Below are 17,587 nucleotides of genomic sequence, written 5' to 3' on the forward strand. Positions count from 1 at the left end.
AATCAGTTGTCAAGAGGCACAAGCCTGTACTTTATTAGGAACTTAGCATTCTGAGCAGTCTCACTGCAGATGCCAAAGGGGCTGAGCCTGCTGTGTGCCATGTCTTAATTAAACAGCTTCAGATGATAATTCATTCTACTGCAGCATGACATTAAAATCTTCACACTCATGTTTGAAGGCAAAGGGAAACTGCAGAAATTGACATCAGAGTTGCCTGACTGCATATGTGGCCAACAGTGAAATTCTTAAAATTATTAAACCATCTTTAAAGAGAAGAACTGTCCAGGGGCTTCCAATATTAGCATTTGGTTTCATGAAATCTTCTTAGAAGTGGTTAAAGATGCCTAAATACTGTTTGTGACACGGATATGATTGAACAGAAGTATTCTCCAGCATCTTTCTTTTTTCAGATGTGAAACAAAATTTATTTTCAAGACATTGCACAAGAATTGTTTCAAGTTACTGTAGTACAAAACCACATTTCTCTATCATTAATAATTAATTCTCATATTTGAAAGATGAGAAAATTTCTCATAAAAAGACCTGAGTCTTCCGCTCTGTAAGAGCAAAGGATGAAATTTTCTGTAACATATGAATATATAACATCCAGCAAATTGGACTAGAGTAGAACTACGTTCAAGATATTGTGAAACACGTCAAGCACACTTTCATGTGCATAACACAGTGGCATTAATGAAAACAAGGCTTTGGTTCTCGGCCTCTGTAAGATCAAGGAATACTTGGCAGATTTTTTCTGCTTAATAACGAGAGATTGTCAATGAAATCCTTATTTCATTTTGATCTGGATGCTAACTACATGACTGAAACTAACCATATCATACGGACCATAAACAGAAGGCCAAAAACCTGCCAATGTCACAACTGTCATCACTATCAGAACATTCCTGCCATCCAACAGACATACATACAATATATGCAGAATTATTGACTCCTGGAGGCCTTTTGTATGTCCCATCACTGTCAGTTGTGATTAACCTGTCCTTTTCAGCATCAATCGGACTCCCATTTATCTGATGACGACGGCGCTGCTTGGGAGAACGCTTCGCACGAGAACTTAACAGGAAAAAAACAAAAAGCAGCGAGAGAGAGAGAGAGACAAAGGTAATCACATTTATTTTTGAAATTTTTCTTCTCATCCCACTCAAGGTTGAACTCCTCTGCCCATTTCCTCCAAGTCATCCTTGCCTCAGCCCCTCTTGCATTTCCCAGTTTTCCATGCCAGTCCCACTAGGTAGCTCAAATCTCTTTCCTCAAGTTTCTCTTAATAACATTCTCATTGGCAACTGTCCAAAGCATCTCATTCTTGCCTTAAATTCTCTCTAGTCACCTCCCTCCTACATTCATCTGTCCAAGTAGCCTGTGTTCCAGCTCCCTAGCCCAATGTGTGACACATCTGCAGCCACACAACAGACCATACTGCCAACAAGGCTTTGTGCTTGCTACAGAGGGTTTAACCCCACCAGGCAAACCAGCGGAGAACCCACATCACTGGAGAAAAGCTACTTTCTATCAGTGCAGAAGCACCCACTGGGCACCAGTGCTGCAGGAACAGTGCCTGCATTCATAAGCCTGAAACAGAACCCAGGGAAAACCTTCTCTGCAAATACAAGGCCAGGAAGGCAGATCTGTGAAGCTGACAGATGTGCCTTATAACCTTTTATGTATTCCCTCTGGGTAATCTGATTGATTTGAGATTTGTCTTTAACATTCAGAATCTTCATTCCTTTTAGGTTGTTCAAAGTTTTCCTTATTTTACATATTCCCCTCCCCCTCTCCTGCTTTTTAAAAATAACTTGCTGGTTATGTTACATGCATCTATATTACTTGAAGGTTTTTTTTCCTGCTGATATTGAAATTTTGATCCCTCTACACCACACAAGAATTAGTCAAACAAATGGCAGGACAAATACTAAATTATGACTGTTTTCATACATTTGGCCTTATTTATCAAGAATTCACTGCTGAGAACTTGCAAAAAATAATTTGAAATCAAAACATAGTGACATATACTGAAATAAATAAGTGTTTAGAACAATCCATTCCTTTTCATCTAGATAACTCAAATTCAACTAAGTGATCAAAATGATTTTAAGCTCTGACGGTTAAAAAGCACAATTTTGATGTAGTTTGGGCACTGACTGTAAAAGAAAATTGTTTATTGCATCTTTGAAATCCCTACCTCTTCCTGGGCTCTATGAAAACAGTTGGCACACTGCCTCCAGGGTCCAAGATCTTGTCAATCTGCATCTGTGCCTTGCGATATATTCTGTGCTGTTCTTTGGAGTCAACCACCACCACGTCATCCACCACTGGAAACTCATAGTGCCCTTTACGCTTGGCGCGGAGGCGAATCTTATTGCGGTGATGCTCGATCTCGGATTTATGCCTCAGGGCTGTTTGTATCTTAAGGAAGGAGAAGAAAAAGAAAAAAAAGAGAGGAATATTTTTTCAGTTGCATATTCTGCAAACTGGATTTTGTTGCTCTTCTGTAAACCTCTCCTCCCCACCTCTCTGCCTGCCCCTGCCTCCCTCCCCCTAATCTCTGAAGGACTAAAATAAGCCACACAATTTATGAACACACTTTCCTTCCTGAATACTTCACAGTCTCCCCATTGTCTCCCCAGGTAGATGTACTATTATACACAACACGATTGCCAGCACAGCAGGTGCAATTAGAGGGAAGTGGCAGTTTGTTAACAAAAGGCAGGAGGAACACAAAAACCTCCTGCTGTCTGCCAGACGTAACACTCCTCTGAAAAAATAAGACTAACTAGTCTGTAGTCAACTATGCTAGGCAAACAGATAGATATTCGATCAACAGTGTTAAAATTTGCCACTTTTTCCCTTTAATGACCTTCATTACACAAGAAGCAAGAACTTCAAGAGCTCATAACTCAGCGCCTCTGCTGTGCATGAGAGGCTGCCATACGCTATGCAGGAACACAGCAGCAACACAAGGGCACAGATCCCCAGATGAACATGGCACTATCAACTCTACATCATCTTAGAGGCTGATTTTTCATGCCTCTGTCCTACCTTTTTTCAAATTTCATGGAAGACATCTGCCTGGGTAAAGCTGTTGCAACACCACACTTTGTAAATCCTGGCCCAAAACCCACTGAAATGATTCCGATCACTGGTAAACACTTGAGCACCAGATTAGGTAGCAACGACTGCTCTGCCTGTGCTGGACTAGTTATGGAACACATCTGCATCAGCAAATTAAGAACCAAATGAAAACTGATTTTTTTGTATTCTCTCATGAAAGTCCAAAAAAATCAAAACACATATAGGACACAAGTCAGACTTGCTCTTTATGTTTACAGTTAGAATCATATGTCTTATGCCCATACAGACAGATTGCTGTTTTCTGGCTCCACTTGCCTCTGTATCCAATATAGATTAGATATAGATATAATAGATACAGATACAGATACAGATATAGATACAGATATAGATATTTGCCTCTCTTCAGTAAGGTACCGAGAAACATAGATTCTTAACTAGGTTCAGTTACAGGTTTGAGTAATCTTCCACTCTGAATTATGAAAAAATGTCATCTTACACCCAGTACCAAACCAGCATGCATATATGTGCTACTGCCAGGCAGTGTATGATGTGGTTTTACAGTGCATCACCTCTTCCCATGCCCCAGGCATGCTCATATGCTGCTTACAGTAGCATGAGCCTCAGAGAAAGCAAGGAATTTTATATGTTTACCGTAAGGTAAACACATTAGAAGTTGAAAACAATGAACTGGGCAGCAAATTCACACCCCAGAATGTTTTGAGATAACTTGTTATAACCAACATCCTAAGTTCTGAAAAGTAAAAGAATGGTGTACAATGAAAACCAAGATGGGCCATATGTTCTAATTCTCATACATTAATTAGCACAACTCTAAGTCATGTCCTGCTGACTAGCAAAAGGATGCTAACACAAAGGTATCGTGACCATCAAATCCTCTCTATGTTTAAATCTTGGTTTAGGCATCTCTTTAAAACATGGCAGGCAACTTCTCTGGATGGAAACAGGATTATTCCTGTAACTTGCCAACATTTAACTCCCCAGGAATTTACAAGGAATAATCAATAACAAGAAACTGGATACTTTCCACTTCCCCCTTGGCTAGGCATCCAAAATCCTCCAAAAACATTCAAAGCACTTTCCAAAATACCTCTTTATTAATTTTGTTGGTCTCCGCTACTCGATCAGAGAGCACTGAGTTCTGAACTGGAGGTGCTGCCATGGGCTGCATGGCAATCAGCTGGATCTTGCTTGGGACCCGTCTGCTGGCATCTGAGGAACGGGACATCCTGTCCACATGTTCAAAGATAGAGGCTGAGGAGTGCTGCTCGTTTCCACTGCTGGTCTGAGGAGGTCCTAAATCATCAGAATCAATACAGAGTGAAGCAATGCTGCCAGGGTTATCACAGTCAAATGTTAAGCTCTACAGATGCTGTGGTACAAAACTATACCCTGTTTTCCATCTGTGCCTAATTTGCCCTACAGGCTTTCCAGCTGACTCACATTTAGTGTACAGTAAGTTTACCCTGTGGTTTGCAAATTATAAACATTTCCCCATTATATTTCCAGAAGGTGAGCTGTCATTCTTTATTTCTGTAAATCAAGCTCTTGGCACTTGCAAACCCCCAAATCTCAATCTACTTTACTCCATAAAAAGCTGTTTAAGTACATTCTGCTAATGATTCCTCTTATCAGTACTTAAGGAGATGCAAATTGCTCAAATAGGAGTTCAAAGAGCAATGAAAGATGTCTCCCTGCAAAATGCATTTCTAAAGTGATAGGAGTGATACAGGAACAAACAAAAAACCCTTTAGAAATCCACACAAAACACAAAGACTTTTACAGTCATTTAACTGATTAACACTTTTAAAGCAGACGTTTTCTCTGTGACATAATAAATAGTTCTCACAATATTGAGTTCACATAATATTTGAGTTTGAAGCAACTCAAATACAATCAGCAAAAGACATGAAAACCAGTATGCACGGAAATGCACCCCAGGTCCTGCCAACAGTTAATTACTTCAATAGAAATGGGTCATCTCCCTCAAAAGTCTTGAAATCTACAGGATCACCCCAGTGATTTGCAGTCAAGCACAGACTTAGTAATCTTTTTTTCTGTTAGACCAAAATCAGAAATTGCTATGCAGATAAGGCTTGCAAAAGATATTGAAAACTTTCAAAATAATGTTTTGTCTTATCCACCTGATAAAGCCACACATTCTCAAACTGCTTTTGACCATGAAATACAAGCAATGAGAGATCAAGACTTGTGACTCTCCTTATGAAGGAACACAACAGTATTGAGGGACACAGTTCCACATCTTTCCACAGACTTCTAATTTGATTCTGATAAATTGTTTATCAACATGATCCAACTACAAGGAACAGGAAGGGAAATAAAATAGTCAATTCTGTTGCAACATATGCTGGTAACACAGGATAGGGTTCAGAAGAGGAGTGAATCCTATCTTCCATAGAAGGTCACAGTAGGTGACTTGCTCCTTTGCTTCCCTCTTCCAGTACAACGTGGGAGCAGGATAAGAAGGGAATAGTAAGTTTTATTATATTCACAGCATAGTACTTCTGGGCTGGAAATCAGTCTGGCCAAAAGTTAAGCAAAATCCCTATTCATATTTCTGAAACTTAATCAAAGCATTATCAAACAAACATGTTTATAAAAGGCATCATTTACAAATGTGGTTTCTCTGTACAAGTGTTCTTAAAAAGAAGGTAAATAGCTCCATTCAAGACCTCTGTGCCCCACATGTTTTGAAAGACATGGAGCCTAAATGAAACATATTCATCTCTCTTCTGTAGCTACTTGTATCATCTGGCATCTTCACAGATCTTCATGCATCTCTCAGAAGTGTGCAAGCATTGCCTCTCACAGAGAGGGGCACGAGATAGATTAAGGAATTAGTGTGAACCCCCCAGAGCAACAGTGTAGTCAACAAACATCTGAACTTCTGCATCTGTATGGCCCATACATTAGTCATTTTTTCCTCACCTTTTCACTCTATCAATCCGTTCCCAAGCCCACTGACCTCCAACATAAAATTTTAAGGATATTTTCGTATTTCTTGGTTAGTCTAATATTTTCAATTACACTGAGCATTCACTCTGAATCTTTATAATTTCATCCATAACTTTCCCTTGTACATACATAAACAAGTGCTTGGGAGGGGCCTCTAAGCTGAAAGGGCTCTTAAACTCATTTTGTAAAACAGAAGTCCCACTGACAAATTTTCATAAGGCCCTACAGTAACACCATATGTTACTCCTTTTTGCAGAAAAGATACACACAAAAACCCCTCATAAGCTGCATCTGACCTTTAAATCCTCTCTGTGTGCCTACACTCAATGTGTCTATAAATATAAACCAAGGTGGAAGTACAGAAAATTAGATAAAGTCGGGAAGAGCATAGCACTGTATCCATACAACAAAAAGAGAAACAATTTCTAACTCAACACATGAACGAGATCCTGTAGAAGTTTTGACAGAGAGAATAAGCATATTTTCTCATTTCAAAGTTCTTACATGACACTATTGCTATTCACATTTAGAAAATCTTCCTCATAAAGCCATCGGATGGCACTACATGAATGAAATTTTGACTTCAGAATAATTCAGCTGAGGCTAAAAAATAATGGAAAGGTACCACAATACTGGTCAGATCATGTTTTAACAACCATTCCATAGAGGTCACATGCCAGGATCGATCTTCATCACTGCTCCCTGAGTGGAAACCATTAATTGAACTGAAATGTCAGGAAGCTATGATTTCATGTGAAAACCAGTACAGCTGGAGACAGAGAAAGGCTATTGCTTCCTGCACCCTCGAGAGACACAGCAACCAACATGCATAAGGCCTCATTCAAAATCAGACAGAGTCAATGGAATTCTTCAGCTCATCCACTGGTATCTTAACCATGCCAGAATATGCAATGAGAGATACATTTCACACAGTTTATTTGTATCCCAGTAGCTGACATTCCTAGGATGCAGCTGCTGACTCATTGCACCTGCCAATGGAATGCAGCATAGTACAGAAGGATGGACAGAAGGTTGGCTACTATAATATGGTCAGTGCTATCACAGGACACAGTCCTTATTTTATCACTAGATGTTCTATACATTATCAAAGACAGCTTTGATCAGCTTTCTCCTGCCCTATGTTTGCCATGTCTCAATCCTGGCAGAGAAAACACTAGTTCACAACAAAATATTCGTGTTTCTTTGCAGGTAGCTCATGGTTTTTTGGGGCTTTCAGTAAAGACATTAATTCTAGTATCATCTACAACTTGTCTATACAAAGCTGGTTTCAGGACCAATAGCTGCCTTAGTTTTGCTTCTTTCACAGTGATGTTTTCCTCAATAATATGAAAGAATTGGGAGGAAAAAAATGAGAAAAATGTGCTGGATTACTATAATTTGTGTTACTGAGACTTTTCATGCTTCAACAGCTCAAAAGCAATTTTATTTTCTTAGACTCAGAAGACAAACTCTTCCATCCTTATTTTTAAGACATAATTGCAGCTACCCCAACACCCCTATTCATATTTGTACTCAACTAACAGCTCTGGTTACTTACCCACTCTGTTTGCTCCTGACAACATAAAGGAAAAAGAAGAGACAACACAGTAATTATGACAAATAATTTAGCTAGAATGGCAACTGGAAAAAACCACAGCAGTAAGATGATTGCATTTACTTTTGAATGAAATGCATGAACTTGGATCAAACTGCCAAATCTCAGCTGCACAAAAAGGGAACTGAATCTCCCATTTAGCTGAGAGCTCTCTGCAGACAGTGCCTCCAATTCCGAGTGCTAAAAATAATCCCTATGATTTGCAAACTAGAGGCACCAAATGCTGAGAAAATAGTGCATTTTACAGCCTCTTCACTGCCTTTACCAGGTAATTCAGATGCAGCAACACGTAACATTTCTACACCAAAAAGAAATGTTAAATGTTACATGAAGTTTTAACCCAGACAGAAGATGAAGAGACAAATTTGGAGTTCCCAGGTAAGAAGAAAGGGGAAAACACTAAAACAGAGCAACAGAATTCAAGTCAGATAGGTTGGAGGAGCTCAAACCCTCCTGAGATCTTTTCCTATATTTTCAAATATATAAACATACATATTTTAGAGTACCTCCAAGAAAAATAGTGGCACTTCAACTGGAAGCAAGATGCGTTCTTAACATAATAGCACTGGCTTTTGATTGTTCTAATGTACAATCATGCAGGCATTTTGAAGATTGAATTACAATTCATTTGTAGAACTTTCACCTGTCTGGTGTCTTTTTTTCATATCACTTTCCCAAAGTTACTGTTACAGACACACCCCCTTGGTCTGAAGTCTTGCTGTGACCTCTCCTGCCCATGTAACTGTCTGCAATTCTGCTACCATGAAAGACACAATTAGGAGGAGCCTAGCAGGAAAGAGTTTAGCTGGGGGTGTGTGTGGGACAAAAGGAGGCAAGAGTCATTCCTGCTAAGCCATTTGTTTCAAAAGCTTGCTGGAATGAAAGGAATGTACAGCTCTTCAGTTTCAACAGAAGAAACTAAACCAAATATGAAGGGATTTTCTGCAGCAAGAGGCAGAAAAATCAACAGCCAAAAATGAGTTTAGAAAAGTTACAGCACCAGAGTGACTCTTCAGCTTGAGTAAAGCACTAGAGCACACAAGAAATAAAAAAAAATAATTAACAAACCCTTCTTCACTGCTCTTCGTGGCTTGCCCTCGTTTGCAACAGTTGATGGTCTTGCAGTTTCTTCTCCTGTCTCTCTCCCGCTGGATTGTTCACTTGCTGTGGATTCAGCATCTGATGGCGAAATTCTGCCACAAACATTACAAAATAAAGAAATCAACATGTAACACAAGTTTGCAAGGGGGCATAATTCTCACATATAAAGAATCCTGTGCTAATGTATCTTGTGAAGTCTGCTAAAATTTTCCTCTGTTTATAAGTAAATTTATAATACATTATTATAGCTAGATATTCATTGCCACGATGTTACTGTCGTATGTTAAAAATGACTGCAACACAATTCACATGTGACAATATTATTAAGTAACTTTCCTTTAAAATACACTACAAGAAAAAGGTCTGCATTTGTAAAGCAATTTACCTCTTAGAAAGAAAATAATTATAATTAGGAATATAAAACCCACATAGGTAACTAGTCTAACATTCAGCCTTGGTGTTCTCTAGCTAACAATACAAATCTATATGAATATTTTCCTGACTAGTCATATGTAAGGCAATTCAAAAATGCTTCTTTTATGTATTTATTCCATGCAGTCACAAGATTCTTAATAACATTTGTTAACTAAAAAAAATACAATCTCAGTGCTTGCAGCTTTTGTAGACAATATAGAAAAATAAAAACCACCATGATCTTTCCCAGGAAAATACTTCAGCTGTAAATATTCTGATAGCATAAAAATAGAAAAAAATACAGGGCACACACCACTGCCTGACACCAAAGCCCGTCTTTTCACATGGGATCAGCCTTTGTGGTAGTGTCTCTAGTGACCACTTTGTCTTGTGAACACTCCTATTCTGGCAGGGAGTTAATAACGGAGAGTGCGCACATGTCTGTGCATTAACATCATTAGTGCAGGATTTGCTTGGCTAGATGGGTATCTGAACTAGTTACTGAGCCTCTTGGCTAAACATCAACCTGGCCTGAGCTTACACACTAAGATAACTATATGCAGCCTGACAAGTCCATTGAAGTTAAATCTACTCCTGAATTCAACTTCCCTTTTTCTCCTCCCTAGACAATGCCCTGATCTGCAGGACTATAATACTAATGTCACCTCCCAATTAAAAAAAAATAATAGCAGGGAAAAGAGGATAAATGGTCCTCAATGAACTCAGAGATCTGTATCATTGCATCTTTTTCTATGGGGGAGAGGATGTGCAGAGCTATCATGTCCATCACCTTTGTCCTGGTTCAGCAGAATATGAGGCTGGAGTTCTGTGTCAGATCTCCTACTGACTTTCTGTTTCATCTCATTGTGCTCTGCATTTCCCTTCATATTCTTTTCTCAGCCTATCCAAATTATCACCAGGTTATAGGAACATAAATAATGTTGAGTCAAGGTCAGCCATTTCTTGTAAGTGCTGAGGAATATGCAGTTGTACACTCTCAAGTCAAAAGCACAGGTCCAACTCTCAGCTGGAGCCTAGGGATGCTGAGCTTTCTGAACTCAGCTGTTCTTGTTTGTTGTTTCTTACAGATGTAGAATGTGTACTCACATCACCACTATATTTCCTGGCATGTAACATACAATCTTGAGCTGAACTGTGATGAACTGAGCTCTGTATTTCCTCACAAAACATCAAGCAGCTAAGCTCAACACAACACAGTATGATACCATTTCACATTTCAACTTCTGCCTTGGGGAATAAATGTTTCAAATTGCAAGCTGACATGGGCATATCAGCATGGAAGGGAGATGATAGCAACATCTCCATAGTTAAGCCTAAAGGAAGATTTGTTCTGAAGGGAATATGAAGGAGAAAAGGGAGACTGTCTTTTGAAAACATGTCAAGCATCTGAACTACAGGGCAGTCACTCTCACCTCTGTGCCTAGGAAGATCACAGAGCAGATCATCCTGGAAACTATGCTAAGGCACATGAAAAATAAGAAGGGGCCTGGTGACAGCCAACATGGCTTTACTAAGGGCAAATCACACCTGAATTACTTGGTGGCTGCCTACAATGGGATCATATCATTAGAATGTTGGCTTCTGAAATTTCTCCTGCCTAATTTTCTAAATTATTCTAGACGAAATACAGTAGTAACCTCAAATTTAAACTTTTTTCATATGCTTATCTGCATATAAATATAGATGCTTTCCCTTCCCTCATGTATCATCTTTGTCCTAGTTCACTTCTGGACTTATTAAAAGAAACACAGAAACACTGGTCTTTCAGATTTATATTACTTTGTTTTAATTTATGCAAGCTACATCAAAATTAGTATAGCTCATTTTTATTCCATTATTTTCTAGTTTTGCCCACCTTCCACTGTACCACTGCCAGTCTTCTACTTACAAGGTCTGTAGAGAGTTAAGGAGACAAGCTTAGCATCTGGAAGGGGGAACCTGAGCTTTAAGCCCACATGGGAAGATGAAGCAAGGATCTTAAGACAGCTGAGGCTTTAAAGGAAGCACAGAGGGCTGAACAGGTGAGCAAGCTGTGGTGCAGAGACCTGCAGGTCATTCAGAATCACCATTAGTTTCTTTCTTAGCTCATCCAACCTTGCCCTTGATAGTTTGCTTTTTTTCCTTCCACTGTGCAGTATCACATAAGTATAAGCACAGAGCTGGAGGCAAAGAAGCGTGAGAGTGAGGGAGAGGAGGAAGAATTACTGGAAAGTGCAGTTCAGAGGGGGTCATCTCAGAGTTCCATTTTTTTCCCCATGTGTTACCTTCTACATTTTTTTGTGCAGCTCCAACTCTGTTACACAGCTTTGCTACATCATGTATCCTACAAACACGATTTTTTCCAGCAAAGGACAGTCACATCATGTGATGATTGGAAAAGGTTAGGAAAATGCTGCTGATGCTCCTTCTCCATTTGCACAGCTGTGAATTACCATTCTTTCTTCTGAGTAAGGCTCATTTGCTACGAGACCCCCCCCCCCAGATAATCAAAAATAACATTTCTGCATCTTCCCTGACGTTTGGAGATATGGCTTAGCTTCGGAAATCCCAACTTTTCATATATTTATTGATCACTGTCAATGTGATTGAAACACATTACTCTTTGTCAGTGGTTTTCATTTGTTTTCAACCACTTACTGGCTTAGAAGATGGAGACCACAAAGAGACTGCATTGGAAAACACAGACTTGGTGTTTCCAAAGAACAAGCAACAACTTGACTCCAGTCAGCTCAGCAGTGTCTTAAATACCCCTCTTAACTGTGTATGTTCCCTTTAAAAGAAAAATGAACACTAAATTCTCACAACCTTGTACTAATGAGTAGTGAGGTATAACAGTGGTGGCTCACTAGAAAATGTGAGTTCTGGAGCTCCGGAACAGCTCTTTCCACTGAAATTGCCCTAAAAATACAGCAGTCACTAGCCCTTAATACAGTGTTGTCTACTACAATTTGTTTTTATCTCTGTGAACTGACCTCCCTCTGTGTCGAACAGTCTTTGAAGGCTTTGTGGAAGTCTTGGATTTGGGGCTGGGCACATCTCCGTTTTCAGATGGGGTAGTATCCTTAATAGGTCCTGGTAAAGGAGCTGGCTCATGGATAATCAGGACATCATCTTTATTGTGCTGGCCCAGATGCTGCTTAGCAAAATCAAAGCCTTTCACACTGGGGGCTTGTAGCTGTGAGAAAAGAACAAAGACAAGAAACAGAAACAGCAAGTGACAATGAGTACAAAGGCTTTGGTTCAGATCTGCAAACAATGGCCACCGAGAGGACAGTCAGGTTATGGTAGTCTCAAGAATGAACATGAGAGCACCAGGGAAAAGAAGCTCTCCACAATTCTGCCACCTTCCTGCATATGATACACAGTTTAAAATTCCAAATCAATAAATCTTGTTTAAAAATAGATTTCTGATGCTGCTACTATTTTTACTGCTACTTCTTTAGATTTAATCATTGTGTGAGCTTTCTGTGTACTTGTGGGTGCAAGGCTCTAGACACCTGTGCACAGACTGAAATGGCTACTACCACCATTTTCATTTCTTCCAGCCAAAATGGTTGCAGGATTTTAAATACTTTGAATAATGTCACTGTTATTTCTCATTTTGAAATCCTCAAATCTGGGAGTGCTTGTACAAACACCTAGTTCATCTGATGAAAGATAAACACTGCAGATCTGAGTTATACTGCAGCCTGGCAAGGACTTGTCAGCCAGTATTGATGCCTCCAGAAAAAAAACCCTAAATATCTCTTAGGAATTTCATACTGAACAGACAGAAAAATATACAAAAGGCTTTGGAATTTAGAGAAATTATCCTGAAGGCCTTATTAAATGGGTATTCTGCTTGAGAAAGACACAGAATGTAGCCTTTTACCTTCATAGTTTTATTTATAAAAGGAGCTAATCTCACCTTATCAGTGACTTGATTCAGTCTTAATCAAGACTCCAAGTTTCAAGCTCTCTGCTAGATTTTTTGGGGCTTTGGAGTAATTGGAAAATCTGAAGAACTAATTAAGAGAAGGTTCTTCTTCAAACTCCACTCAGTTCTATGTAGTTTGGAAGTTGAAAGCAGAAAGGAATGTTGACAACTCCAGTTTTTGAAGCACACGCACACACAACCTGCTGTACACCACACACACAAAATCCTCTGTGTGTTCCCAGAGCTGATTTCCTGCAAAGTGAAGCATGTGCTGGAGTGCATTCCTGGGTGCATCAGGTTCCAGATGTTTAAATGAACCCCCTTTCATAAAGCTTGGCATGCCAACATAGCTAACTGCAAACAGACTTGACTGATACCATGCCAAAGAAAAGCTTGCCTAAGGAATATTCCGAAACAATCTCTTCAAAATATTTTCTCAGTAAGCAAACATTTTCCAAATGGTTCTTAGAAAGGGCAATGCAGTCGAGCAAGCTGCCCATTTAAGCCAGTAGATGGCAATAAAAGCTCTTCTGTAAAATCCAACAGTTTATCTGTTGAGGTTTTGGAGTTAATTTCTCACAAAATGAGTAAGCTTATTATTTGAACAGATCTGGATGTCTTCTATGTCCATTTGTCCTGGGCTTTACAACAGTTCCTTCAGTTCAGCATTATGAGTGATTCAGTTATTGAATTTATGCAAATAACCGCAACCAACGATTCAAAAGGGCACTGGGGAGCTACATTAGGTGAAGGTGTAACTGTGTCTCTATTTTTCTTGAGTCACTGTCATCTAGTGAAGCCTTCCTGAAATTTCCCCCCTTCATATATTAAATATTTCTCTTCAAGATCTTTCTTACTTAATAAAATCCCTGCCCCAAAACCCACCAAAAATCCCCACCCCTTCCCCCAAATACTTGTGAAGACAAACTTTTCACTTCTGCTGTCAGAATTATCAGGCTGGTTTGCACCACTTTGATTATTGAAGCTTCTTAGTTACCTCACCTCACTTACAGCCTGTTAGAAATTATACCTATTCTCCTAGAAGACATTCCTCTGTATGACACTTCCTTTGAACCTTCAGTGGCTTCCCTTCTTCCAACTCTTTCATATTCCTCCCTCCTGCCTGCACAGCCCTGCTGCTGCTTCCTAATGATTACATCCTCTATTTCACAACATTCCCCTCCACAGACTCCAGCCCCCTTAGCTCCAAAGATGATGACACTCTTCACCATGTGCTAGGCACAATTCTCCCACAAAAACAGCCTGGTGGCGCTCCACCCTTTTCTTATAAACCTGAAAAGTTATTACTGCTTTTCGAATAGTGTGATGGGTGGGTGAGGATGAGCATGAACTTCAACCTATCTTAGAATCACTCTAGCAGACTGAGTTTGCAAACCTGTTTGGGAATAAAAAAATCAAAGATATAAAGTTTTCAGCTTTAACTTTGAATAGTTTTAGCTGCAGTCCAACACAACCTTTTATCTAAGCACAGTCACAGGAACAGATATATTTATGTGTACACACACATGTGCCACAGCATATGTATCCACGAATGTTTATCTGCAGACAGACCACACAGCAGCTGAATTAAAAGGCTGTCAGTACTGCAAAGACCAGCACACACACTGTAAGAAATGGCAGTTAACATTATCTGAAACAACCACAACTGGATCCTCTCAAACACATTGCAACAAAGTCTTGAGTTAGAACACCATAAATTCAGCTCTGTCACAGGAACCCTCTTCCTCTCTCCCATCCTGCTGGACCCTTGGCACAGAATGTTATTTGCAAAAGCAGGATCCCCATCTCATTTCACACAGAAGCTAACAAACACACACTGAAAGGAGAAGGGGATGCAAGAGGAGTCTTTTATGCATGTTTACAACTAGGGTGGCTAAGACTTTAGGGTTTCATGGCCACCTGCTGGCAACAGAGGACTGGCCAATCTCAGCTATCATCAACCCAGGCACAACAGAACCTACAGCTATATTTTCCTTACGTGGGAGCCACGTAAATGCCTCAGCTGGTCTTACTTGTCCTTGACAGGCAGAACCATTCTCTCTGCCCCACTCTCTCTTGCCTCTCCCTCTTCCTGCCAGCTGCCAGTGCCAGCTTACAGCATCCAAGAACCCGAGGCGCATCAGTCTTTACACTTCTAACACCTGGTGTCATAACAAGCTCTGTGTAACAGAACAGAGAAAAAACCCTCTCAGCTTTACAGCACAGCTCTACAAACCTTAAAAATGCAGAATTGGTGTAAAATTCTCTGTCATTTAACTTAAAATCTCTACCAAGTCTTTTTTGACCCCATGCAAACATTCTCCTGAAGTTTTAAACTTAAGCCAGAAACTGGCAGGTCCCCACAGAATCAGCAAAAGCATTTCCCTCATACCAACAACCTTCTTGCTCTCTTTCCTTCCACACCCTACACCCCCTAAGGCTCAGAATGTGAACTAGAGCTTCTCCACGACAATTTTCAAAATTTTCTCTAACCCTTGTGCTTTGGAAAACAAACTCTTCTCCTCATCTTAAAAAATACTTTTGGTATGAAAATGATACTTGAATGGAAATGGCCCAAATGCTTCAATCTTTTAAAGAGTTCTGTACAGCCAAACATTTCTAGATATCTAAAAAACTTAAGTTGGCACTACCAGCTCCAGCCAATACAGAGACTGTATGCACATGTGTATATGTTTGTGCATATGAATGAAAACACCTGAGAGAAAAACGTGACAATGCATACACATAAACATGATACATGACTGAATATGAAAAGTTGGTCCTCAAAAACTGATAAAATCACTTATATAAAAATAATATTATTGGAAAAATAGAAGTAGTAATAGGATTACTACTGTAGAAATAACATTGGCATAAGCCTGCTTTGTTTTCTTAAAAACACAATCTACGCTTCTCATACCTCTCCTTGCAGACCACAGCAACATTAGGACTTTTAACTGAAAAATTATAGGAGCCAAAATCCATGTTTTCAGTGAGAATTGCCTGAAGGACACAGAACCACAACTCTGCTTTCTTCAAGACCAGATAGTCAGATCCCTGACTCAGTGAAATTAATGGTGGTACTCTTGACTGAAGAAGCTTCCAACATTTTCTTAGAAATTTCTGCATGCTACCTGCTGAATTCTTTATTTTCTTTGCATCAAGTTACGTAAAAAAGGTTGCATCACCTCTGCCCATCTTGGGACTGGTAGTCAGGATACCATGTATGGATCAGTCATCTACTACTCCTACATTAAGCACCACTAAGAAAAGAATGCAGTATCGTTTTAAGAGCACTTTTTAAGTTGTGCTGGTATTGTTATTTGTTCAGGTACTGAAAATGAGCCTCTTTTCACCAGCCTCAGGTGCCTTTATCCAGGACTGCACAAAAACAGTTTTGGAAAAAATTTCTTGTTTTAAATGTAAGTTGTTAGGGGTTTTCATTTATCTTTAATATTTGTGAAAGGGAAAGAGATAAACTACTCTGAAGCTTACCACCAAAATGAACTTGTCTAAATTACTGCACTCATGAGCAATTATATTATTAAACAAATAGAGCCAGCCAAAATCTTAAGAGAAGGATGATTTCATATTGCACAGTCAAGAGAGTTTTTAATTCTATTCTTACATACTGAATGAAAAAAAATAAAAAAACCAGACCCAAACCAGTATTTGAAGCTCAATTCATAGAAAAAAATCAAGTAATTTCTGCAGAAGCCTACAAAATCTGTGCACCTCAGTCAATTCTTACTGCATAAAAGCAGATAATAGTTTCAGTGTTGTTCAAGGCACTGAAATACAAAATATTTGCCAATATATTGTTTTGTTGGATGCAGAGACTCATCAGGAATGTCAACAACCTGTCTTCTCAAGAAAGCAAATGCTGCTCACAAGTCAGTGAGTAATTTCAGCAGAAAGCAGAAGAAATACAATTAACTGAGCATTTTCCCTGTAGTTCCTACAAGCAGCATTTGAATTTGGCCATAATATGAAGAATAATGTATTAAGACAATTTTCTAGTGATTTTATACCATGGTCTTGCCTCGTTTCTTGTAGAGCCAGCTGAATTGAGCAGAGGCTGTTAACATACATTTCTCAGGAAACAAAGGAGCATATACTTTAGTGTCAGTGCATAACCTGTGAACAGGACAAGAATCCCTATAAAGAAGTCCTGCTGACTTACAATCTTACTATAATGTTAGCATATGGCACGTTACAGGATAAACAAACTTTTCAGGAAAGAAGAAGCAATTCTACAAGCTTAAACATTGCAAGACAATGAGACATGCTGTTCTTAAAATTAATGTGGGTTGAAGATATAAGTCAGTGTGATTTAGGACAGCTTAAAGCTACTACACATTGCCAAGTGACTTCACAACCAGACATTCACACCACCAAACTTTTGTCCATATCCCCAGGGCACCACAACATGTTAG

General features: G+C 39.3%; 1 protein-coding gene across 2 annotated transcripts in view; it reads right to left on the reverse strand.

The window, feature by feature from the left end:
* The window catches only part of KIAA1549 (KIAA1549 ortholog), a 140,433-nt gene that overhangs the window by 15,175 nt on the left and 107,671 nt on the right, over positions 1-17,587 (reverse strand). For both annotated transcript variants that reach the window (XM_056516318.1, XM_056516317.1), the window contains exons 11-15: positions 12,208-12,410; positions 8,768-8,892; positions 4,199-4,404; positions 2,201-2,424; positions 930-1,074 (exon numbers count right to left, since the gene is read on the reverse strand). In XM_056516318.1, the coding sequence (XP_056372293.1) occupies positions 930-1,074; positions 2,201-2,424; positions 4,199-4,404; positions 8,768-8,892; positions 12,208-12,410 (903 nt within the window). The remainder of the gene's footprint in view (positions 1-929; positions 1,075-2,200; positions 2,425-4,198; positions 4,405-8,767; positions 8,893-12,207; positions 12,411-17,587) is intronic.

The sequence above is a fragment of the Oenanthe melanoleuca genome, chromosome 1A (genome assembly GCF_029582105.1).
Source record: "Oenanthe melanoleuca isolate GR-GAL-2019-014 chromosome 1A, OMel1.0, whole genome shotgun sequence".
In the NCBI taxonomy this organism is placed as follows: Eukaryota; Metazoa; Chordata; class Aves; order Passeriformes; family Muscicapidae; genus Oenanthe; species Oenanthe melanoleuca.